Source organism: Haemaphysalis longicornis, unplaced genomic scaffold (genome assembly GCF_048455015.1).
Source record: "Haemaphysalis longicornis isolate Haplotype H1 unplaced genomic scaffold, Haemaphysalis longicornis Haplotype H1 scaffold_4, whole genome shotgun sequence".
NCBI lineage: Eukaryota > Metazoa > Arthropoda > Arachnida > Ixodida > Ixodidae > Haemaphysalis > Haemaphysalis longicornis.
Window position 1 is genome coordinate 37,325,752 of NW_027526361.1, and position 27,008 is coordinate 37,352,759.

At 45.6% G+C, this 27,008-nt stretch overlaps 1 protein-coding gene across 1 annotated transcript in view; it reads right to left on the reverse strand.

The window, feature by feature from the left end:
* Nucleotides 1-15,655, reverse strand: part of LOC144178513 (angiotensin-converting enzyme-like) — a 28,479-nt gene extending 12,824 nt beyond the window's left edge. The window contains exons 1-6 of the mRNA XM_077706428.1: nucleotides 14,749-15,655; nucleotides 12,836-12,994; nucleotides 11,498-11,606; nucleotides 11,262-11,405; nucleotides 8,254-8,445; nucleotides 6,518-6,615 (exon numbers count right to left, since the gene is read on the reverse strand). Of these exons, the coding sequence (XP_077562554.1) occupies nucleotides 6,518-6,615; nucleotides 8,254-8,445; nucleotides 11,262-11,405; nucleotides 11,498-11,606; nucleotides 12,836-12,994; nucleotides 14,749-15,066 (1,020 nt within the window). The 5' untranslated portion in view covers nucleotides 15,067-15,655. The remainder of the gene's footprint in view (nucleotides 1-6,517; nucleotides 6,616-8,253; nucleotides 8,446-11,261; nucleotides 11,406-11,497; nucleotides 11,607-12,835; nucleotides 12,995-14,748) is intronic.
* Nucleotides 15,656-27,008: the final 11,353 nt, after the last annotated feature.

Here is a 27,008-nt window from a genome sequence, read left to right on the forward strand (position 1 = left end):
CTTAACCGGGAGTACGTCACGACGAAAGGGACTAAAAAGGGACGTTTTCAAAAGGGACAGTTACGAGAATACCGCCCCTGTGCTATCAACGCAGCGCGGCCGGTGACTCGGCGCGGCCGGAGCTTCAAGCCTCGCCTTGGGCCGTCGTTTTTTCGTATTTGTGAAGGACTAGTAGTGCCATTTGGTGAAAAGATTTTCATGTGCTCCTGTCACACGAGGAACAGCCGCAAACAGCATTTGGATACGGCGACAGGTGTGGACAGCTCGCTGGTAAGTGGTCTTTCATCAGTCGATGCGTTTGTCAAACGTTTGGATAGGGTTAACAGCGAAGTACCCGGGTACCCGTGCCGCTCACAGCTCGTACACGCACGGGCAAAGAAAAAAGCGCACACTCGTATTATTTTACTTGTTTGTGGGTTTTGGGGTATGCGTTCGCATTCTTTTGTAGGCCGGTTTGTAACAGGGCATTCGAGATAAAATCGTTTGTCGCGCGCGGCGTCGTTTCAAAGCAACGTGACGGTTACTTCGTGCTGGCGAAAATCAGCGCAGTCAGACGGAAGCGGGAAGGAAGGTAGAGAGATCGGGAAAGAGGGCGCTAATATATAAAAGAAAGCGTAATGCAAGACGAGAAATATAACACAACCCGCCTGCATTTCTCCGAACTTCAGGACAGAGCCGCACACGGGTACGTTGTCACAAACTCGAGCGTACGACGTCTAAAAGTACCGTATATTTTTTTTTTTTCATTTTTCAACGTGACCTGAGCCACTTATCTTCTCATTACCGCGCATGCAGACCTGATTGTGTCCCTGTGTTTGAGCGCACAGCCATCCTTTTGCGACATAAGAACCAGCAAACGCGAGAAATTGTAGAAGCCAGCCACATCAGAAAAGCTGGTTCCGAATGTATCAGTCATCCCTCTATCGCCCTGCTTAATCGAGAAGTCGCATATTTAGACGCACATTGAGCGCTATTTCGGTGCTTCTTCTGGGAATGCGTGTTGGGGGTGGGAGGGGGGTCTTAATCCATGTATGATGCGGTTATCTTTGCTGATTTTTCGCGTTTCGTACGCCTCAAAGTTCGTTTTGTGGTTTTGTTGTTACGGTTTTTTAGTATTTTCGGCTGAGTGCGCCGAGAACTGTGACGCATTGGGGGCGCGGCAATTGGGCGCTTGGGCATATAAAGCTTTGAATTGTGCAATAATAAACTAGTTGCGAGTGTGCGCTTGTGCCGTCTTCATGTGTTCTTGTCCTCGTTAATTTGCGCGCAGTTTATTTTTCGCAATGCATAATTACCAACTCGCCTAACTCGCAATCCTTTTACAGATCCTATACTCCGTAAAAATGAGTTGCCTGACCTTTTAGGTACGGCAAAATCTCGCGCAGCGCATCATTCTGCCAGGGGGCCATATCCTAATGTCAATGCACACACTATGAAAGCAGCTTGCACTTAATGCGTCACATTGTCTGCTGATAAGCATTTTAGATTCGCCCCTCTCATCATCATTCACTTCGTGGAGATGGCGGGATTTTCTTTCATAGCTTGTTGTCACTGCAGTAATTAATAGCAGAATCAGTCCTACAAATCACAGAAACGGTTCGTTTCACGTTGAAAATAATCACAGTAACACACTTTGCACCACACGGAGGAACAATCGGTTGCAGTGATGAGGCATAAGGGTAACTTGTTGTTAAAGGGTCATTGAAGACAACCAGCAAGTTGATTTCAAACGGAAGTCGGACCTCCGCATAGCCATTTCAGCATTGATTTAGTGCCAAGATGCCTTAAGTGCTGAGAAATCGCTGTTCAACTGCTCATCAAACGTGACGCAAACACGACTGCAGTCGCAGTTTGCATCAGGATAAACCGGAAGCAAGTGAAGCAGCGGTGATTAATAGCAGTATACAAGCAACTGAATACAACATTACCACGTACCAAGCAGTTTGGTCAGTTCCGGTCAAATCGCTCATGCTTCCCCAAACTCCCCTGTCATTTGCCGTTCGAGACCACTAAGCAAAATGTTTCTCCATTGGACCTGTGATCAGTATTTACGCTTCACTGAAGAAAAACATTGGCCTTTTGAGGCCCCGCAAGTTTTGGCGTCGAACGATTTTCTCATGCGTAGCTCGCATGCTCCCTTGGAAAGCGGTACTGCCACCCCAAGTATGGACGAGTAGCACCATCCAGCGGCAGCCAAGAAAGAAGTTGTGCGCGTCAGGCCACTTAAGCCCTTCCGGTGAAAACGTGTTTTTGCTAGTTTCAACCTTATTTTAAAAAAAATGCCAGGTGTAAGAGGGGTATAATAGTGTTCTCCGTGAGCTAATCTATCAACCTAGAGACTTGCATTTTAACTTCACTGTCATTTAAAGTTGTGCTCGAGTATATTGTGCGGAAGTAATATCTTTTTTATTGCTGCAAAAGCTACGATGGTTAATGTACTGGCACTTGGTTTTATGAAGCCTTTGCATTCCTAATTTAAGTACTGAATCTTCGCAGGGAACCTGGCATAACAATTTTGTTACTGTACCGAATTATTAAGTTCATTTAACCATAGTGTCTGTTTTGAATTTTACATGTGGCGCATTTTTTTTTCTTTTTTGCTTTTTCAGGTAGATGTTCCTTTGACTTTCTGCCTGCATTCCGCGAACGGGGAAATTAGCCTCCGCATCGATGGCCAGAGTGTCTTGACTGCATCATCTTTACTGGGAGGACTGTGTAGTCTGTTTGCATCGTTCTGGGTTTTCAACATTCAATATCCCAAGAAGGCACACAGAGCTCTAACGTTTGTGGAACATGCCTTTTTGGACCTTGCCAGCACCAAACCACGTGTGAAGGATTTAGAACTAATTAACTTTTATCGCATCAATATCCCTCACCAATATTTTATTTGTTTTCAATCCTGTAATCATTGGATAGTAGTTTAAAGAATTTCGTATTATGTTTCTGACGTTTTCTTTTTTTTTACTGAATAGGGGATACTTGATGGTCCCTTCTGTATGCTGATAATACAGCTATCTTTTAGTGAAGCAATAATATTAACCAACTAATATAACTTGAAACAATTATACAAATAATGTTGGGAACTGATGCCAAATGAATCAACTCAAAATTATCGGAAAAACACATCTTACATGGCTGCTTCTTCTCACTCTGAAGAAGCTGTCGCGATACCACCCATTCTGTTCTATATCCTTGCAATTAACCCCTCAGACTGGGTCACTTTTCTTGGCGCATTTGTGTCTTTATCAAAACGCACTGGTATTTTCCGCAGCATATTTCTCGTTCTTTATATTACTCATTTATCCATAGCCATCTCATTGCTGTCTGTCTCCTACATCATTTATCTCTTGTGCCTTTACCATCTACAAAACTCTGGTTACCTTTCAATATCAAATCGTTACACAGCTCTCGCTCATTTCACCACCAATTGAAAACATTTTTTGTTGTTTTAAACCACTGCAACCATTTTTTTCACTTTGTGTACTGAGTACTGAAGCGTACTGATAAGTACTCACGCGTTCTCAATCCTCTAGTATTATATAATGATGTCACTTACCATGCCGTTGTGTTTGTGCCTATATGTTTTTCGCGTATTTCCAGTTCTTGTAGTAATATTAATTCTACGGTTTGTTCAACTAGCATTCTATTGCTGTCTTCCATTCCTAACTGGCGTGTTTTTAGCAATTTACCATTTTTGCTTTCTTATAGGAGGTCGCCCTAAGTTTTTATTTCGGAGCCCCCTTGTGTACACCATGTACCATGTAAACTTGTATGCGAAAGTTCGTTTGAAATAAACCTGAAACCGAGAAAAACCGTGTGAAATCAGTACTCCCGCAGGGAACTAGAAACTCTCCCTTGTGGCCTTGAAAAAACTCCTTTCGGAAGGCCTACAAAACCGCCCCAACTTTGCAAAACTCCATTCAAAAGAAATATATGCTTCCCTTGAACCTCCTAAAAACTCCCCTCGCGAGGCCTACAAAACGTAAAACTCCATGCAAAAGAAGTAAATGCTTCCCTTGAACCTCCTCAAAACGCCCCTAAAATAACATAAGTACTTCCCAAGGGAGCCATAATAGGCTCCTATTCAACCGCCTAAAAAGTCCATAAACATCACTTAAAAACGCCTTGAGGAAGCAAAGAATACTCCATTTTGATTTCCTTAAATTATCCCTAACATTTCTTAACACTCCCTAACTACCTCCTTTCTATCACCTAAAAACACCCTGTTTTGAGGAGGTAAACAAAACCTCCCTGTTCCATGTAGTAAAAAAACTCCTACAAGGAGGATCACTAGAGGACAGGCGAAAAAGAACCTCTAGGGAGTATATGGGTGGAAAAAAAGCTTAGAGTGTAGGCTGTTGTGAACATTTGTACGTATTGGTAAAACATTTCTTATCCGTGCACGTTAAGCGGACTCACCTGTTAACATTTCTATGGGAATTTCGACTTCGTAACCCACGGTCTCAAAAAACCACCGTGAAGGAATGCGAAAAGTTTTAAAAGTACATATACATGTTAACAACGGCCTAGTTTGCTTATTTCAGACATATGTTCCTTCTTTAATGAAATCAAAACAATAAAACTCTCGCATGGAAGAGCGCTAGCGCCATATAATGAAAACTACATAAACTAAAGTGCATTTCTTGTTCATTTTTTAAAGTAAAGATGGGCTGTATTTCTAAAAGAAACAAACTAGGCCCTTAGGAACATTTGCATGTATTTGTAAAGCATTTCGTATTTGTGGACGATGGTTTTTAAAGGAGCCATGAAGACAAAATACAAGTTGGGTTTATTAGAAAGACTGCTTAGTCCCGATAACAATGATACCAATATCATCGCAATCTTCGAACAAATAACGGATATATTAAGAAAACGTGTGAAGTAGTCGCAACACCCTATCCAATTTCCCGCAACTTTTCTATGACGTCACGGAACCTTGGTTGTGCGATTGGCGGCCGCCTAACTGACCTGTCGCGACGACACATGACTGGACGTCTGTAATGGGGCCTCGAGTTCCATTTGACCGCATCACTTGAATGCTAATGGCAGTTAACGCACTGAAAATTATGTTTTATTGTTGGCCCGTATGACGTCATTCTTGCTCATAACACGTCACTGTGGCGCAAAATATGAAAGTTTTTAAATACTTCGTGCTTTTTTTTCGTTAAAAAACATCTTTTGGGGCTGTAATGGAGCTGAGTGAGATACTAAATCCTAGTTCTTTCAAATTAAACGAAGTTTTATTTTCTCTTCATGGCTCATGAAGTAGGAAGTCCCATAGGCACGTGCTCGGCGGCACCTGGGCCGAAGCTTCTACACTATATTAGCGTTCTCCCTCTCCCTTTCTCTCTACTGGGCAAAGATATCGCGAACAAAAAAAAAGGTGAAGAGGATGGTACAAATGACGACAATGAACTTAACGGGGAGCTATTAACGTAAGGAACGTCCAATAAGCCACTGGGCAACAAAAATAGCAAATAGCTTGTCATACTCAGATCCCAGCGCATGAGCAGGACCAAAAATAATTGAATAATAAGAAAGAAAAAAAACCTGCAGTACATATAGTATGTTGTGCAGATCTGTTTTGCCAGTGCAGACTAAGAGCTGTGTCGCAGTACGATGTCTTTTACCGGCGTCAGTCGAAGTGCCCTCAATCTTTTCTTCCGAAAGAGGGCAAGTGTCCCACTGCAGTAATTCTGCGCCAAGGTTCTTTCGCTCGCTATTGCAGCTTAGCCAAACACTGGGCACGTGATCTGTAGTTTCGGGGCAGTGGCACGTAAGGCAGTTCGTGCTCTCTTTTCGACCTATTAAATGGAGGTATTCAAGAGAAAGTGTTACGCCGGTCCAAATTCTACGGAGCAATTAATGTCTCCTACGAAATACACGAGGAAGTCTGAACATATGTTTACCCTGTAACGCCGTAGTGGGAGTATCATGTAAATGTTCGTGTAAGTGTATAAGTGTACTTGCGTTCATTTGATTTGGGATTTTTTACACTGTTCGCCGCTTAGTCTGCTGTTCTTGCTACTGGCCAAAAAAAAAAACTGTGGTTGATTTTTCTGTCATAGTAATCGGTAAAACACGAAAGTGAAATGTACAGCGAAATCTGCACCTGAGCATGATTTGCGGCTCGGCGGCTGTCTTGTGGGTGTGCTTGGCGAGCGACTTTCTGCTGGCGAGTCGCTTCGGTAAAGTTGTACTGACGTCATTTCCGTGAGGGATATGACGTCGGTGAAGTCTTTGTGTATCCCGGCATAAAACACTTTTGTGTTAAAATATAAAACGCGAAAACAAAAAACCCAAAGTATAACGTACTCTTAAGTACTAAAGGTTGCTTCCCCATAAGAAGACCCTGTCTGCAAGGGTGCACCTTTTACAGGCCGCTTGCTTTGTTGTACTGGCGTCATTTCCATGACGGATATGACGTCAGTGAAATCTTGGTGTGTCCCGGAATAAAACACTTTCGTGTTAAAACGAACACTGTGGTATTTGATGCAAGGCCGAACAGTTTTCTCACCTTCTCAGCCATAGCAGCGGTTACGTCAACTGCTGCCTTGTCTGGAAAGGGTTGCGTCTCCTTCCCCAGAGGGTACCAGTGTTGAGAGTGAATGGTACCTGCGCGAAGTCGCATATGCGATGAGAACGACACACTTGAAAGCTGTCGGGTGCATCATTTGCGAAAATGAACTATCTAACAGAACAAGCTATAACAAATTACAGCTTGTTTTGTCAGATGGTTATAGCTGAACAAGCCAGTTATTACAAGTCTGTCGGTTATAGCTGAACAAGCGATGTAGCCGGCATTTTTAGCTCTGCACAGCCTGAGAGGGCGCGCAGAGTTTGGTCAGCCACGTGACAAAACACGCCTGATTGGATGACAAACCAGCGGTAAACACAGGACACAGAAGAAAACGACGGTACAAGCTGGCACTAACTACTGAACGAACAAGGCACTTGAACGCTTAGAAATACCTTCCGGCAACAGCATTGCACATGCGTGAGTAGCCATGCGCCGCATGAATGACATCTTAACAAGTAACCACAGCTTTTAGGAAGCTCATCTCTTTGCTAGACAGGGGCACTGACATGTCACTGACGCAATTGTTTCCCCCTTTCTTTATATAGAAAGCCTCCAAAGGCGGAAACAATTGCGTCAATGACACGTCAGTGCTCATGTCTGGCAAAGAGATGAGCTTAATTTCTAAACGCTGTGGTTGCTTGTTAAGATTTCGTTCATGCGACGCATGGCTACTCACGCATGCGCAATGCTGTTGCCGGAAGGTATTTCTAACCTTTCAAGTGCCTTGTTCGTTCAGTTGTTAGTGCCAGCTTGTCCCGTCGTTTTCTTCTGTGTCCTGTGTTTACCGCTGGTTTTTCCATCTAATCAAACATGTACCAACTAGCCCCGTCCAATGCCTTGGTATTAAAAACCACGTCGCCTAATTAGGATGGTAGCGGAACGCTTCCTTTCCCTTAGTTGCTTCCACGAGAAAAAGCCGGACAATTTACTGACGAATTTCGTCCGCTGATAGCCCTCTCTACGAAGGCCGCGAATTGTACCCCCTCCCTCGTTTTTTCTGAAATCAGAAATGAATAAGCACTTCATTCATGCTACCAAAAACGACGTCGGTGCCTGAAATTTTTCTATTTTTGTCGTCAGGGTCGCTGATCACTGCCTCAACGCGTCGTCGTCGTCGTCATCGTCATCATCAGCATCATCATCATCATCATCATCATCATCATCATCATCACCACCACCAACAACAACAACAGCCCACACAGGTCCACTGCAAGACGAAGGCCTATCCCTATGACCTACAGCCGTTCCTGTTCTGCGCTACTCGAGTCCATTATTTCACCCCGAATTCCGTTATTTCGACCCGCCATCGAGTTAGCGCCTACTAATTTTTTATGCGCATCAAGGCAACATTTGCATACGAATGACCCTGACGAATCCGGGACGATAGTATATAACAGAAAAACGGAATTCTACCTGGCGCATTCCGGCCTTGTCTTCCTTATCTGATATTCGGTACTTCAACCACGTTTTGAGTTCCATGTCCAGATTGAACGTAACTTCTTTAACTCGCATTGTGTACGCCGTGGCCAGAATTTCAATACTCGTGTGTGTCTATTCTGCGCTTTCAATGTATTACAAATTGTTTGAAAACAAGCCGTTCCCCCTGATTTACAGCGAACGCGAGTAGGCTGGTACACCTCAGAGGTACGAGCTGTCTCAGGCAGTATGTATACCTAGAAGATGAGCCGGTATCGGGCCGTCTTCTGCTATCTTATCTGCTCCGTACATCTTGCGCAGTTTGGCTCTCACATAGGCGTGCAGCTGCTTGTACAGCGGGAACAACTGCTCCCACAGCTGTCGCATGTTATCCTCGAAATCGTCGCTTTCGTACGTACTCTGCCAGAGTTCACTGGCGTCATGAAAACCTGGAAGGAAAAAAAAAATAATTCGGGAGGTACTACATGCTGAAGGGGCTCATGGTTGATTGGTTGATTGATTGAGTGATTCTGACAAATTAGCTGACCTCGTTTATTTCATTAGACATTTTAAGAAGATTAGGCAAATTGCCTTTAAGGAATGGTTCCAGGAATTTTGCCGTCAGGTACGGGTACTACTGACTGGTACTATTTGTTAATGGATGCCGATTGATAAATTGACTGATTGATTGCGATTTATTTACTTATTTGTTCAACTTTCTATTTTATTGTAACTCGTTTCATTTTATTTATTTCATTTATTGCATCCTTAAAGGCCAGAGAGAATTACATAAGAGGTGGGGAAACGCTCTGTGAAAATGCACAATTTGATGTAAACAAACAATACACATGATTCCTTGATTTGAATTGTTTTGCTGTCCGTTTCAGGGGGTGTACAGTATACCCCTTCATGGGTGTGAACGATTTTTTAAAGGATCCGATAACACATGTTGGTAGGTTTTCAGCTTCCTGTCCGTGAAATGTTCACGTGTTTTAAGGCGCTGGTGTTCCGTGCGGTGGGTTTCACATTTGCGCGAACAAAGGTTTCTCTTCGCGGAGAAGGCCGGGGAGGAAAATTTACGTTCAGGTTAAAAAAACCGAAAATTTGAAGCGTTATATCCCTCATCGCCTTTTCACGCGACGTCAGAAGTCCGTGATGCATCTCTTTGCCTGCCGGCTATAATGTCAAGTTTACAAATTGTATGGTGCACCCTAAATGTGCACTGTTAAATTTAATTACTTGATTGCTGCTGTCCGCAGCTTTAATGAAGGACCGGTGCTGGACGCTCGCGCGCTTAAGTTTAAAATCCGTAGTCGTGTGAGATTAAACAGTAAAGGGCTTAATACAGCTCCTTGACGTACTCCTATTTTTATTTCATGATATGATGTTGGGCCTTCTGCCGTGCACATGAAGAGTTTTTGTCCTTCAAGGTAATTGGAAATCTATGCGTACAATCTTCCGCCTAGTCCAAGTGAAATAAGAAATGCTAGTATGGCATCGTGATAAACTGAGTCGAATGCTGATTTGATGTCGGCAAACCTCTCTGCATTTTCCTCTTTAATAAAGAATTTCTCTCTCTCTCTCTCTCCTTTAGAATAACTGTGAGCTGGGCTTGTTGGTAAATGTTTATGGTGGGAAAAGCGCTACGACGACGGAGACAATTAAGCAAGTACACGGGACAAAGCGCTACTAGCAACTGAAAATTTATTACGGGAAAACATACATATATACAAAATCCTACGAAAATTTGGTGGAACAAGTGTCGCGCTCAGGTAGACCGGTTAAGAGCGGCCGGGTTTCCAGATGAAAGTGTTTTGTTGGCGTGCGAGAGGAATCCTCGAGAGGTTAAAAGGGCAGGGAGCACCGATCAGAGAAGGGGAAAAGAAGCAGATTCCGGGGGCGAGAAGATAGCGGTGATTCCGTACCTTCATGGCACGTCTCATCGCCTAAAGAAGATAGCATCAAGATATGGGGCGCGCGTGGCGTTTTTAGCGCAAAACAAGTCGGCGAAAATTTGCCCAGTGGTGCAAAGGGTGGCAGAAAAGAATGCAACAAGGAAGAAGGGATGTGGTAGGAAACACGGCACGAAGTTTGTAGAGTGCAAAAAAGACGTTGTTTACAATATTCCCTTTAACGTGTGGAAAGAAATACGTGGAACAGACCGGCCGCTGCCTGAACGTACGCCTTCGAGAACATCAGAGCTCGCTAAAGGGTCACCGTATTCGCATTTAGCCGTTCATTGCAAAGACTGCAAGTGCCGCACAAAACTGCGTGACACGTTAATTGCTGATAAACACAAAAAAACGGTTAACAAGAGAAATAATAGAAGCCTTCCGTATAAAGGAAGAAGGAAATGAATGTGTTAGCCAACCATCGGTCTTGCTGTCTGACACTGAGTATGCCCTTTTGAATCAGAGTTGATAAAATGTGTTGCGTTTTGTTCTTGTCTGCACGCGTGCGGCTTGATTATGTATAGAATGTTTGGTTGTTATCCAACCATCGGTCTTGCTGTCTGACACTGAGTAGGCCTTTTTGAATCAGAGTTGATAAAATGTGTTGCGTTTCGTTCTTGTCAGCACACGTGCGGTTTCATTATGTATATAATGTTTCATTGTTGGTGCGTCGTGATCTTGTCGGATGGTAGATTGTGAATTTGGATGTTATGGCGGTGGCGTTTATTCCATGTATATATTTATGTTTTCCCGTAATAAATTTTCGGTTGCTAGTAGCGCTTATGTCCCGCGTACTTGTCCTCGTCGTCGTAGCGCTTTTCCCACCATGAACTCTAGCGGCTTCCCCTCGCGGAGTTTGGAGGCAGGGACGTGCTATAAGCACTTTCCAAACTCGGATGAACTCGGATGACGGCCGCAAATATGGGGAACCCCTGATCTGGTAGTCTATATCCCCACCTTTTTTGCGTGATGTGACTATCTGAAGTGTCATATTATATGGAAGTTCGCATACAAAAGGACTCTCCAGCACGAAAAGACTTATACTTTCTAGAATGTCTTAGCATGTAATGGTAGTAGTAATTTGTGTACACCGCAATAAAAAAAAAACGTTCCGAACTCACAGAACACTGGCGTAAGGTGTAAAACTGATAGCGACAGTTTTTAGATAGATAGACAGTTTTTAAATTGACGGATATACAGTTTTTTTAGAAAGACATTTTTTTAAATAGCTAGCACGCACGTCTTCCAAGCCAAGTATTTCAAAGTTAAACTAATACAACAACAACAAAAAACGCGTTTTCTTTCAACGTTACCGTTCATCCTCGCAGCTTCATTAATGAGCTCAACGTAGCGAAGGAACTTCGTCTTCATTGGCTTTCCTGCCACCCTTCTCCACTCGTTCCATACGTGCAACAACTCGTTATAGTTTCTGGAGTGCGCGAGTATGTCCTTGATGTCTGTGGCGAAAGAAAAAAAGAACAAATGTAGCTTCGAGGAGTAGCTTTCGAGTACAGGACTTGAAACGTGTTCGCAAGCACCGAAGGAGTACCTGGATCGAGGGGAAGCGTACACCTGTCCGGTTTGGGACTGTTCTGTGGAAACGGACAAGCTTTCGCTGATGCGTGGTTTCCGAGCATGTCGCTGACTATTTTCAGAAACTGGAATGAAGAAGTTAATGAAGAACCTGTGATGTCACAGACGTTAATGAAAGACCTGTGATGTCACAACGAACTTTGATCACATCCGCTTGCTTCCCTTTTCTTGCTAATCTCCTCCCCCTCACATGGCTTGGTTCCTCCTTGCAAATAAAGCCTATTCATGCAATCAGAAAGCACAGGCATATGATGAAGTGCAACCTTGGGCAAGAAAAAAAAATTAAAGCCGTTCCACTCAATGTGAAAGCTGTCGGAAGTGCAGAGCAGGGATTCGCCATAATGGGCTGTAGCGCCGATATCCGCTCACTGCTACCACCCAATGCATTTCAAATTTCCCGCCTTCGCAGTGCTCGCACGCCCCCTGCCTGAAACTGCGCCAGCGGGAGTTCTGTTCTTTTTGTGCTTGCTATTCCTCCCGCACGTGCCAGCGTTGCATGCACTGCCAATTTTTTTTTAAGTGCGAATGCACTTTATAAGCGACCCCAAACCATCCACCGCCGCCGGCGGCGGCGGCGGCGGCGGCGTCCGCAGTGCTCCTCTATATTTAAAAAAGAAACAGCATCCGGCGCCAGGTTTCGATCCGAGGACTTTGCGGCCGCAGCGCGACGCTCTACCGACCAAGCCACGGACGCGTACGGCGATATCAGTGTTAGTGACGCGCCTTATATCTTTAACGCATTCAAACTACGTCGTCAGCGGCGTGCGTTGGCGACTCAGCGGCGTTATAGCGGCTTGATAACTGCGTGGTGTACACGTGATACTACAAACCCGATGGAAGAGATGGAAGAGAAGGCGGCGAGGCGGTGGGCTGCGGGGGCCGAGCGCAAGCGCCGCAAGCGGGCCGACAACCGTGCATTCGCACTTGTACATTCTCCCCCTCGGGGAAATGCGGGGGAATTTTTGGCTTACGACCGTAAAAACCAACCCAACGAGCGTTCCTAACTAAATGAAGCGGGCGCTGCCGGTTAATTACGTAAATTTATAGCCTCAAATGTACCTACAGTTTTCTTTGCGCTAAACGACGGGGAGATGTATGACAAGCGCCCGCGGTTTACGATTTTCGAACCCTTATGACTGTATAAACCGCTTGGCTTTTGAAGCCTCTGGGTTACGCCGCGATGACAGCGGCTACGACGGAACGCCGCCTCTACTTGGGTCCAGCGAACGAGCTACGACGACAAGGTGGCACCCTAAAGTGCTCTGCACTTAAAAGCATGGGGATGCCGACTCACTTCATTCTGCTTGTCTTCGGGTAGGATGGCAGTGTCGATCACCGAGAGCAACTTGAAGACCCTTTTGGTGTTAGGGTCTTTGAACGAAGTCCACTTGAACTGCGTGATGTTCTTCCACACTTCCTTGGTCATTTCACCGGACCTAAACCTTTGCTTCACCTAGAAACAATGTCAGGAGTGTGGCCTGTTAACAATGCCGTTGCTCTCTATACGAAAGAAAAAACTTATTATCCTAGCACAATAACATTCCCTAGCAGAATAATATTATTTGCACAAAATTATGTTGTAATAGTTAACGAAAGCGAAAATGTTTAATCGGTGTGCGTAATTTTGATTTACAAGATGCGGCAAGAGCACAAATGGTCAATCAGTAGAGGCGGACACGTTTTTGGCCTCATTGAGAAAAGTGTCCTACTTGAAGGGGAATGAAGTCATAATAATGAATGAATTAATTACGTTGTTAATTGATTGACTCTGCCACAGACTATGAACGCTGTTTTACGGTTGTCACAACGTATTCATGGTATGTGAACCCTGCGCTGTGCAAAACAACCCGATAGAAGCACAAGCCACCATCAAAAATTCTGCACGGCGTCAATATTTTATGATCTACCACGGGAAGTAATCGAGTGAGTTTAGTTTCGTATATTTTTTATCCGTGTTACTAAGTAGGACTGATCGCGACCACACGAAAAGATAATAGTACAGAAAGTTGAATGCTCACACACTCGACTGTAAGTCTTCGCGTTTGCCTGCGACAGCACTGGCAGCGTTTCAGGCACCCACTTCTTCTGTGCCCGACGAAATGTAGCTCAGTCACAGGAAATCAGCTCCTAGAGGCACTAACCTTGGTTTGATGCAAATTTCACCCCTTGGTTAGAAAGGTGTACATTATAAGCGAACCTTACTTCATTTAAATGAGCGAAAAGCAGAACTAAGGTTTGTTATATCCGTTTGGCTTTGTCGTATACGTCTTCTCTAGAACGAGCGTAGGGTGTGAAATGGTTGGTGCCGCTGATCGACAGGATATTCATCTACAGATCAGGATACTCAGTTATGAGCGGTAATTTTCTGTGTATGATACTCCCTGTTCATGCAAGGCTAAGTCCGCCTCAACAAGCAACACGTTGCTACTACTACTATCTCTAACTGCTACTACTACTACTACTACTACTACTACTCCTACCACCACAACCAGTACTAGTAACTACTAGTACTACTTATACTACTAAATATTACTACCACTGGTACTATTAACTACTACTACTACTACTAATACTACTACTACTACTACTGCTACTGCTACTACTGGTACTATTAACTGCTACTACTACTACTACAACTACTACTACCACCACAACCAGTGCTACTAACTACTAGTACCACTCATACTACTAACTACTACTACCACTGGTACTATTAACTATTACTACTACTAATACTACTACTACTACTACCACTGGTACTATAAAATACTAATAATACTGCTACTACTGGTACTAGTACTGCTACTACTACTACTACTACTACTACTACCACAGCCTGTACTACTTACTAGTACCACTTATACTACTAACTACTACTACCACTGGTACTATTAATTACTACTACTAGTACTATTAACTACTACTACTACTACTACTAGTAGTAGTACTACTACCACCACAACCAGTACTACTAACTACTAGTACTACTGGTACTACTAACTACTACTACCACTAACTACTACCACTACTACTACTACTGCTATTAACTAGTAGTAGTAGTAGTAGTAGTAGTAGTAGTAGTAGTAGTAGTAGTAGTAGTAGTAGTACTGCTCCGAGGATATTTTTTTCCCGTAGCGTTTGTCGACCTGCTGGATGTCGCCAAAGTGGCTGCGTGGCAGAATTGGCTGGCGGAATTTGCGTTCTTACCGTTTTCATTTTGTTCTCCTCGTTGAGGTTCGTCTCGTAGTTCCACTGGGCAACATTTTCCATGTAGCACATGTCATTCAAGAGGGTGTCCAGTTCGTCCAGGTAATGCTTCGCGCGTTCTTCGTCTTCGATAGTTCCTTCAGCCGGCTTTCTTGCGCCGCATCGCACGAGCTCAGGCTGCAGATTGAGAACTAGTAGAACGCCCAGCTTTAACCAGGCGCTGTGCATCATGGCTGGTGCGTCCTGCGGGCAAAGTACCGTAGCAGACGCTCTTACGTTCAAAACACGTCTTAGACAGAAAGTACGGTTTGCCTGCATGGTTTGCCTGTATGGCCAGTCTGCTGATATGAGTGGCCAGCTTATAAAAAAAGGAAAATTGCCGTTAAGCAATTGTATTGCATACGGAAAGAGTTTGCAACTCAGGCTAATTGTGATAGAGCATCTGAGTTAAACCGTCGGTAACTCCTGCAGTTCCTCCGTGACGTCATACCACATGCTACTGCGATCCAATCCAACTCCATCCCAGCAAATTATTCGCTCATTTCCCGGCATGCAGTGCGTCCTAGAAACCGCGGCGTCCACGGAAACGCGCAGCCGCCACCCCCAACTATTTGAATACGAACAATATTCCGCTTCCGTGGCACAGTGGATATCATGCGCGTTTGACGATAGAGAGTGTCGTGGTTTGGAGCTACCCAGATGAAGAAGAGATATTTTTGAAACGGTCATCTCACTGTTCTGATTTTTGAAAATTCCGGACGAGTAGCCTAATAACGTTCCACGCTAAAAACAACGTAAACGGTCATCGAATGGAGAAGAAACGCGTGTCTATCAATCAAACTTCGAGTACAAACGACTTTGACTCAATAACCAGGCTGTTTCACTGAGCGGCAAACCTAATTTCGTGTTCGACGTTAGTGGTCGTTTATGACAGATGCTTGGCTGAGCAATTACGTTAGACGAATTTAGTAAAACGATATTGTAGGAGCCCCATGAATCGAGTACGGTGAAAGGAGAACAGTGTGAAACGGCTCTTTTTAAAATCAAGGCGGTGGTCGATTTTAAACAGGCGCTGGGTTTCATCTGTCTGTCTGTCTGTCTGTCTGTCTGTCTGTCTGTCTGTCTGTCTGTCTGTCTGTCTGTCTGTCTGTCTGTCTGTCTGTCTGTATGTCTGTCTGTCTGTCTGTCTGTCTGTCTGTGAGTGCCAGGGCTTTTGTGTTTTCTCTGTGGGTGGTGAAATCTCTAATGGGACAAGACGTTCCTGGATTTTGGTTATATATGCCCATTTTTTGTACATGCATACTTATTATACACGCCCATTAAGCATATTTGGCGCTACAAGCAACCCGCTCGAATGAGTCATATTCCAGCAACAAAGCTACCGGCAAATCACCACCGTGGATGTGACCTGCTGTATGCTCGTATTTCTAACAAAGCAACTAAAAATTTTCGGAATACTTCACCTCTGTTCATTCGGAAACTTCGTCTATGCTGTTTCTTCCTGGCTTTTATTTATCCTTGAAGATAAATAGCTGGTCACTGCAATGCATGCAATCAACAATGCCGGCAGTTTATGCTATTCAACAGGTCACAGTTAACAGATAGCTTAAATTACTTTTCGAATGTCTGATTCACTACTCTAATCATCTGCATCTTTGAACAAATGATCCGTAGCTGCAGACGATTAACATTCATCATTCATGCATATAACGGCAATTACGAAGGTGTTACTTCAATTCTCGACAAAGGTAAGCTCGTTGTAAGGATAGCAATAACTATTTACGTTACTAAATCACATAAATACTGATCTCCGCGAAAATAGGTTCCTACCAGAGCACTCACCTATGTTGAATGCCACTCATACAAACGTTAACAAAGTTCCGACCAAGAGCCACTGGATTTTTTCTTTGTATCTTACGAAGAATCTTGTATGTGTAAGAGACTACTGACTTTGCTTACCATCAAATGACCACTGTTGATAATATTTTTTCTGTCATAAGCTATGCACAAAGGTTATAAGACTTCGATGTCTACCTTCGCCGTTGATGATTGATTGAATAAACATTTCTTTAAAACGGTTATTGCAGTTCTGGTCGGCTTCTTCAGACCAAGAACCCGTGGTTTTCAGCTTCCCGCGCCGCCCAGGGTATAAGCCAGAGCTGGACATCCAAGGATTGGACAGCAGCGCCAGAGAAAAACAAACTTGAAATAATAAAAAAAACTTGAAAATTACCCCGAGCACGTCCACTGAATCTTCAAGTTTTAACAAAACTTGTTGAGCTAGTTGGTTCATGTTTACTGGAAAGAATAAAAGGGGCGCTAAACAGGCGAAGATGAAGTAGACCCAAGGCACACACCCAGGCACCTGTATGCGTTCTTTGTGTCTACTCATTCGTCTTCGTATGTTTATCGCCCCTTTCATTCTTTCAGTATTCATGTTCTACATTTTTACTTTTGACGGGGTTTCTTGTTTTGACTCTGTTGAGCTTTTTCTTTTACGTTTTTTTTTTACTTCTCAGTTCTCCCACTCGTATTTATTTTTTTCCATTCCGCCTCCCTCGAAATCAAATCCTGCGTACCCCACTGACCTGACCGTCCGGTGCTGCGGGCGAGACGACAGCGAGCCTGGCCGCAGGTGATGTACGCGTGCTGCCGAAAAGCACACGTCTATCGCTGCAGCATCTGGTCGTACGCGCACGTCGGAAGGGAACTGGACTCCGTGTTTACGACTGAGTGGGAACACTGCGTTGCCAGCTCGTATTCGCAGTGAGGCTCTGATGGCTGACGGGCAATTACTTAGTGATTGACAGATATCCGTGAGCAACGGGAAATGAGCAACACGTACGCTACCTTCTTTTTTTCCGATCTGGGGAGGCGGCGGCTTTCGCGCGGGTTACGCGAAGGAGACTTCTTTTATTCTAGGCGTCATTTTCTTTCCTACACAGCGCGTTTTCAATCTCAGAGCATCAAGCCCATTCTCGTAAGCGTTGAATAGTTCCGAATAGAAACGTGCGAGGCAAATTTGTGTATGTATTATAACCATGTGGAGAAATTTCTCCCTGCGGGGATACTGCAAGCTACGTGATTCGGCTCTGTAAAGCCCTGTGCGCATAATGAATATCAGCTCAAACAGTTTCTCGGGCCACCTAAGTCTGCTTACGTGCTTTGCATGCGAGAGCCTGGAGCACTATTGGATGGTACGTTTTATGCATGCGTCCACCGGTCGACACAGCAGCCAGGCCGTTTTACCGTCCTTAATCTGTCTCAATCCACCTTAATCTACCTTAACTCCACCTCAATCCATCTTGAGCCACCTCAACCCACCTTAATGCATCCCAATTCACATTAATCCCACCTTGCTAATCCTTGCTATCAATGACTAATCAATCACTAATACACCTTAATCCACCCTAATCTCCCCTCAAACAACCTTAGTAATCGTTATTATCAATGACCTATCAACCGTGAATGAACTTTGTTGATGTTTAATCATCTATTATACACGGGTGCCATGCGTTGGCTCGCTTCTGGCCTTAATTGGGTATTTGTACCGTTCGTGTCGACACCGGGGTCATTGAAGGTCACCTTCCAATGAGGCATATAAGTCTTTCGCCTTAATAAAATACTGGATTCGGCAAGCGCCCACCCCTGCAACCGCATGCAGCCCGCCGGGCAGTATTGTGATGTCTCTGACTTTGACGGTTATACTCTGCTTGTCCAGCAGCTTGTCCAACACACATACCAAAGTTCATTCAATCAAATTTGGCAACTCCCGTGATTTTGTCATTGCAGAAACGTCCTCCTAAGCAAATTATATGCATTGTTTTCGTAGATAATGGTGGTTCGGTAAGTCTTAAAATTAAATTTATATTAACTTCTGTATAAACTAAATTTAAATGAAGCTCCGTATAGTGCAAGAAGTTCCGGGATTGTACGTATCGGCAAACGAAACGTCGCAGTTACCAACTATTTCGTGGTAACTGCGAGGAAGCCAGGCCAGGAAGCTAAGTGAACCTTTTAGAGCCTAAAGGGATGACGGGAGGTGCCTGGCTATACCGCATGTGGGTTATAATAAATTCTCTTTACCTCCCCCCCCCCCCCCTTCCGCCTCGTCGTCATTCGTAAGTTGACGCTGGTAATCGCAGGAGATCTTTTGACCACTCCACAGCTTTTGATTTTGAAAATGAAGGCGGTCATCTGCTGCAACTTACAAATAACTATCATTATCGTCGGTTGTAGGCCGTTGTCGTGAACGAAGAGAAAGCAGACTGCCGCCCTAGAATCAGATTGCAGCTTCTTCAGGGGCCGCTTCGCAGCCTGGGGATTACATTATCTGTGCCGAGTCTCCTTTCTCTTGGGGCGTCTGAAACGGGGTTCTGCCACCCGGACGTGTGCTCAGCCCTTCTGGGATTCATAGAAAACTCTGGTGGTCGTGGTGGTGGTGGTGATGATGATGTTTATTGACGGGTGGACATAGCCTTGCGTGATATACCGGCAATTGCTCCCCCGATCAACACCTTCTTGTCGCTATGCGAGGGAAATCACCAGGAGTCACTGAGACGTGTGTCACTTAAAAACCAGAGGATCAGGCGCAAAATGTCTCTCCTGGCTATCCAATGTCCTATAGGAAAAATGATACCATCCAAAGAGTCATGCGGAGCGGCTCTCCTTCGAAGTTCCTTAAACAAAGCTAACTTCTCCGTCGCATGCTCTCGGCAGTTCATAAGAAAATGGCCGATATCACCTGTTACACAACACGTTGCACACAGAGGTGTGGAGGCAAGGTTCAGCTTATGAAGCCCCGCCGGTGTCCGCGCTGAGTTGGTCCGGATGCGGAACAGTAAGGATGCCTCTGTCTTCTTCATTCTTTTGGTGACACAATGTTGGTGTTGTGGTCGCCAAAAAGATCTGAAGTGTTCTGTAATGATGGTTTTTACAATTCGCCGTTCGTCTGGAGCAACTTTCAGAAAACGAGTACAAGATGTCGCTTCACGGGCCAACTTGTCCGCGGCTTCGTTTCCAAAAACTCCGACATGGGAAGGAACCCAGTGGAAGCGAACGCTAATCCCGTTTTCATTTAGCTGCTTAAGGATACGTACGAAGCGTTGGCAAGTTTGACCTGCGGGAAATCCAAGCTGCAAAAGTTGTAGGGCTGACTTGGAATCCGTAAGAATTACGGCACGCCGCACCCGAAGCGATTTGATTTTTTTCAAGGCCGCCTCAATCGCTATACACTCCGCAGTTGTAGATGATGTCAAATCGATTCCCGCTGTGATTGGATTCCTTTGCGCTGGCAACTGGCATAATTGGTTTGAGGTCTTCCCAATTCTTTATTTTTTATCTTGGATTTTCCTTTCAAAAAGAATTTTCAACATATCTAAATTTACAATTTACAGGAGCCTGTAAATAGATAACATTTTTTTTCACACCCCTAAGGTTTGGCCGATCCACTGTTTGGGTATGTGCCATTCACCAAGGAACATCATCATCAGCAGCAGCAGTGGGACAGCAGTCTTCCAGTAGCAACCAACCAACCAACCATCCAGCACCTACACTATGCCCCGCCACGTCTTCAGCTTCAAAATGCGCCTCTTCGCGTCCATCGGCGCCGCCGTGTTCTTCTTGGGTGCTACTCGACTTCACTCGGATCTTTCTCCGGACCTAACAGCGCACCCCGTGTCTGCTGAAGACGACTTCTGTTGTCCCGAGCTGGCAAAACCGCTCTCATCAGTAGTGAACCACGCTGCGAATCCGTGCCTCCATTTTTACGACTACGCCTGCTACCGCAAGCAAGACCGCGGTGGCCGGCGCACTGCTCCACCACAAAGCATCGCAGAGCGAACTATTGCTTCCATCATTCAAGGTACCGCGCGTAGCGGAGCCGCCAAAATCCTGCACCGAATTCACGCGTCCTGTATGTCCACCTTTGCGAAACGTAAAGGCCCCATCGAGGAGGTCATCACCGAAGGGGTCCTGGAGGCGATCGCACCCACGAAGCCACCCTTTAATTCTGAAGATAGCCTGCGGATCGTGGCCCTTTTGTCTTACAGTTACAGAGCCTTTCCCTTCGTGGATATGTCACTGGACAGTAACAAGCGAACCCTACGTATATCGGCACGTCCGCCACGTGCGCAGTACGAATCAAGCGGCGCCGTAATTGATCACATACTACAGGCTATAAATAAGCTGATGTCTTTGGAGATTAAGAGAAAAGATATTTCGACCCTGTTGAGTAACATTCCTGCAGCGTCAGCCAACTACGTCACTACATCCGGAGACATGTCTGTCCTGGACAGCTTGCTTCCGGAAGCGCCGTCGGGAACACTGAAAAGTGTTCTAGACGGCCACCGTCGCTTAACGGACGTCAGTGCGGTTATAGTAACATCGGTCGACGTCGTGAAAAACCGACTCGGTATTTTAACGAAGCCAGAGTCGCAGCCAATAGGGGTAGTATTCGCGGTCGTTGAAACGGCTCTGTACTTGTATAAGAATTTTGATTCTCAACGGACACATTTCACCGTGGCTAGAGGGATGCAGGGATGCGCGCTTTATGTAACCTCATCTACTGTCCTGTTGTTTCTTGCGAACACTGCTGGATACACAAACGACGCGAAAGATGAGGTGGCGCTGTCTACTGTCAGCAGCGTTAAGAAGGCCTTGGCTCGCGAAGCCGCACTTCTTCTCGAAGAGAGCGACGTATTGAGGCTCAAGACGATCATGTCCGAATTAAAGCCACTCGCTCCAAAGAGAGCCGCCCTAACAATCTCGCATTTTCCTAACGTATCCGAAAACTTCTTCGCTAACATACTGCGTCACACAGCGTGGCTTACGAGGCTCGGAGATAACGACAGCACCAACGACTTGAGGATCGAAGAAATTGTACCGAGAGAACCGTTCGATGCCTCAGTCCGAATCGCCGGCGGCTACATCTTAATTCCACCGGTCGCGATCGGTCGTATCGGTTCGACGAGCCGTGAGGCAGGCTTCGAGCATATGGCGGCGCTGGGAGTGGACGTCGCGGAGGCGATATGGAGGGTCGCACTGGGTGAAAACTCAGATCCTCGTCTCGGCGACAGGCTGCGCTCCTGCCTCGAAGGCACCGACCGCGATAACGGCTCGTTCATCGCGACGCTTGCTGTCCAGACTGCTGCGTTGGCGGCCAAGGGAGGCGACTGGCACGATCGGCGACCGGTCCGGGGCCTTGGGAGAGCGTCCAAGAGCGAGCTTTTTTACTTGCGCTACGCGTACCACCGCGGCTGTGCGCCAGACGTCGCCGCTGATGTCGACGACCGACGCAAAGCGCGCATAAAGCTGTCGTTGGCGGAACGTGCGCCCGACTTCAGGGAGGCATTTCGGTGCCCGCCGTTAGACAGAAAGGACTGCACAAAACTGCTTGACTTTTCCACGTAGTTAGAGCCCGCTTTGAAATTGCGCACTTTGCGTCACGCAAACGAACCCACAAAATTATGTTGTACTTAGTGTTATGTTAGTCTGTTCTTAAATGGTCAATTCACGCCATTCGTCGGTCACTGGAATTTTTGTACTGCGTCTCCTGCGAAATAAAGTAGCTTTGCTTCGTGGACGATGGAATGTTTTCATTGAACGGGGCATATTTTTTCAACGATAACAGAATAAATATTCCTTCAATATATCAGTTGAGCGAGCAGGTAAAAACCGACGCGGAGCATGCAAGAAGCCTCAAGATTGCGTGATAGAGATTAAAGGAGACGGCTAGTGATATAGGATACTGACTAGTGACGACACTCAGTCCGTAGGAACTCCGCCTGAGTCTGGTTTTTTCTCTGGAAGAGCCAGTTCACCGTAAATAACTAAATAGATAAACGAACATGATGTTTCACGTTTGTAACTCCCAAATACTTTTCCCAAGTTCTTTACAGTTGCTACCCCTTTAAAAATCTCCCCCTTCCCTTTTCTCTCACTTCTCTTCTAAAATATCTTCTGAAATCGCGTGCGGAGGAAAAATTCAACATCCACCTAAAATGCAATCAGACGGCTACAAAGGAAAGCTATACAGTTTGCTAAAAATTTCACAGTTGAAGAAAAGTTTGTTGAAGAAAAAAAGAACTGCATTTCATGTGGATGTCAGCTAGATCTCTTCGCAGAAACTTCCTCCACCAAAGGGGCTTCCCCTAAACTGGTCGCCTATGCCAATTCTTCCATTAATAATCGCCAAAGACAAACTAAAATATGGTGAAAGGGTTCCGACAGGTCTGCCATGCGGATGGGAGGAGTTTAGCAACTGGCGCCCATTTATCGGCTCGTGCGAGAGTACTATGCACGAACGGCAAATAATGTAAACACGTGTATTGCCAGCTGTACTAATCCTGCCTGCTTGTCGTAACCCCCTAATCCCCTTCAGTTCAGGCGTTCTGGCGCCACCCCGCCGGTCCGAAAGCCACAAACAGCAAACGCACATCCGGTCAGCAACATTTTAAGGCCGAGCCCTAAAATTTCGAAATACCTAAATTTAAATTAACGAAGGTAAGTTATGGGCGTACTTTGAATACATTTGCAAATTTAGATGTCTGCCCCTAATAATTATGAATTAATGGTGCCAGTAGTTTGCCGCAAGGTAGGAAAATTCCGAGAAATGAGAGTTTTTTTATCCTTCTATTTACTATTCTGACGCACTATGCCGAAAACGCTTAAATGCTCATTAAGACAGTGGGTTTTCAACGGTATGGCCCACGGTATAACCCAAGCTTATAACCTACTGGTTATAACTCACGTTGTTTCAACGGTGGGTTATAAGCAGTGTGTCGAACCGGAAAAAATGCCTGTTCGATTACGTTTCGGGTTCAGACGAATTCATTTCGTTCCGGTTCAGGTCCGGTTCGACAAAATCACGTACCTAACCGGTTCGCGAACCGGTTCGATGAGTTGAATTATCAGGTTAGTGAGAAAAAAAGATTTATCTAGTTTAAGCAATTGGACGAGATGTTAGGAAACAGATGAAGTAGTGACGATTTACCAGCTTCGTTCCAGCCCAGACTTTGTGTTGTCCTAGCTACTTATACATAACGCCCGACCGCCAAGAGATGTGACGGTAGAATATATTTTCTTCCGTTTCCTTTCTTGTTGAAATCGCAATCCTCGCTTTGAAACCGCACATCACCCAAGCCGCCAAACCCTAATGTTCGTTCTGTGTACTGGCGCGTTTAAATACCACCGTTTAATACCAGTGCCGCACACTTTTTGTCAGTTGTAGCATAAGAAAGAAATCCTACAACAGCCACGTAAATTCGATTATTTGGCCCCCTAGATTAATTTGTTAGCTGTCCCCTTCTCGAGGTTGTAAGCCACAATTTTGTTACAAGTAAGCGTTACTTGACGCTCAGTGACTGCATTGTTATTCTCGCCACTGTGATGCGTTTTGCAATAGCTATCACGGATGTGTGTGTCTCAGGGAATATGTCATCGTAGCGCCTGACCCACGGCCATCGTTCCATCCGCTAAATTGCGGAATCTTATAAGAGATTATGCCATTGCAAACTGAAAGGGTATTTTGACGCGCGAAACACGAGATTAAACTTTTTTGGGCAGCCGCTCTTTAATTCGTCGACAGCAGTATTCCCCCATCGGAACGAATTGCTATAGAAGTTGAGTAGCGAGTTGGGCAATCAGTGAAAGTGCACCCCCGAAAACAAGTCAGGGCTGAAAACTGCTGAACAAGCAGAAAGAATGAGCGCTGGGAGAACGGGACAATGTGGGATCGGTCTGCCTCTCTGCGTGTTCCATCTGCTTTAGTGCTGTTTTTCCTTCCAAGACGAACGAAGGATGCAGTTGTTTGCAAACAACTGCGATGCAGTTGTTTGCAAAAGGTATAAGTGTGCACCTTAGGTCGGATTCAGACTATTGCCGCAACTGTAGTAATAACTTTAAAGAGTGACGTCATTTCACGTCTCAGCCAACCGAACTGTGTGACACGCCGTTTTTTTACGCCCATAGATCCCGATATGGCTTTTTCGCCAGTAGTCGGAGCATAGCTAAGCTATGCTATGAGGTTTTAAAGGGGCACTGACACAAAATTTTGAAGGCGAGATAACTTCGGAGATAGATTGGTGGGAACACATATACATCATCTGCAAAATATCAGCGGTGAATACAGCCTAGAACATATTTAAAATCAATTTTGAAGTGTGCGAAACGCAACCGAGCGGCCAGCAGAGGACCACGCGCAAGTGTAAATAAACAACATCCAAACACGTCACGAGTTTGTGTTTGCCGCTTCCGCACTGCCGGCTCGCCGCTCCAATCGGAGGGCCGGAGGGCGGAGCTTCTGCTCTCGAGAACGAACGACCCGATCGTTGGCGGCGGAGGCGCCGTGATTTCGTCAGCTCATCGGGCAGCTGGCCGCGACCAAAGTTCTACAGCGATTCCAGGCACTCTGTTTCTATTACTGTTTATTACCATTGGATGCGGAAACGCGCCGGAGGCACGAAAAGGCCACTGAGCAAGCCGCACGGTCGCTGTGCAGGCGGCGGCCACGGCCGCGAAGTGGCCCACGCCGGCGCAGGTAGCTCGAGTGATAGCTTGTTACCGCTGCACGAAATTGTCCCCAAGTCCCGACCATGGTGGCTTACATGAGAAAGGAGTTAATGATGCCATGGCGGGTTGCATCTGCACCGCTTACGAGAGCGGCACTCGAATATCCGCCGCACTGCTAAGCCGAACACATCTGTAGGCGGACCTGTAGGCAGACCGGCCGGCTGCTCCCAGCGCGCGTCTTGCCACCCACCGCCTCGAGCGTCGCGCGTCGTTCGTTAGCCGCGGTAGCATTTGCACTCGCAGCGCCTGCGTCACATCCACGGTCGCTTTTTAATTAGGCGCCTCACGAGATCAGTACGGGGGGGCATTCGCAGAAACTGCCGTCGATGCGGATTCGACAGTGCTACGGCGGCTCTGCTCTGTAACTGTGATATCCCTCCCACGGTCACGTGGTCAGCTTTGTTCACACAAAATCCACAAAATCCATCGTTTCGCGGCACTCGCTGAAACCGAAACTGCGACTGGCCGCATTGAAAATGCCTCTAATTAAACAACCGTCGCACGCTGAAGCAAATGAAGTTTCTACAGGTTATAAGTAGGTCACTAGCTACTTATCGCAACAAAAAAAACAAGATGTAAAATTTTTGTGTCAGTGCCCCTTTAAGGGAGAGAGAGAGAGAGAGAGAGAGAGAGAGAGAGAGAGAGAGAGAGAGATTGGTGAAAAGGGCCCGAAACTGTCCGGCGTGGGGTGCCCTAGCTTAAACGCTAACAGTTTTCCCTGCTATATCTTGTTATTTGCATCTGTACAAAACCGAACTTGCCAGCTCTACTTTACTTAAAGCACCACGACACGTGTTTCTTTGCAACGATGTCGCGTTTGGTTTAGAAAGGTCGGAGCAAATAAAAAGTATAAAGCAATATCCACCTTTTGGTGTTTTGCTTATTCAATTTTACTTATTTGGCTCATAATAATTTAAAACCACGTGATGTGCATTTTCTTTTTTGTTATTTTTCCGTGTAAACACATTTTGTAAACATTGGAGTGTTTGATGCCCCGTGTTGCCCCTTTGCTCAGAGGCGCAGTTTATGTTGCAGGGCGGCAAAGTAATTTAAACCACCTGGGGATGTTTAACGTGGGTGGAAATTTCGGCATATGGACGTTTTCGTTTTAGGGCTACTTAAGAAAAACGGTCGCGGGGAACGGCGGTCGAACCCGCATACTTGTGGTCAGCAGCCAACTGCTTAACCGCTGAGCACCTCCTGCGGTCACACTTATACGTATTTACCCTTTCAAGGTGTGGAACCTTTTTAAAGAAATTATGAAATGCAGGGAGTTTGTATACATCGGGCGTGAGTTTTCGCCGTTGCACAGTGGAACACTCTTGCAGCCTGATTGCCCCTATAAAGTGGAAGCGAAGGAAAGGTAAAGTCTTTTCATATCACCTGAAAACTGCCGAGCTAGACATTTCGTTTGGTCAGCCTTGCGCTCTGCTCGCGCTATACCAGCAGCAACATACCATTGCTACAATGGTGCGCATTATTTCCTTTCTCCTGTTGCCACGAAGAGATTGTTGATACTGTTTTAATTGGTCTGAGTGGGAAGTGCGCGAGAGGGTACGAAGTTGGTGATAAGTGAACGAAAACAGGCCTGGATGGAAATGACTGCGCTGTATCAAAGAACAGTTTCGTCTACCGTTTCGAACCGTTTCGTCGAACCGATGTCGAACCGTTTCGTCGTGAACGGGTAACCG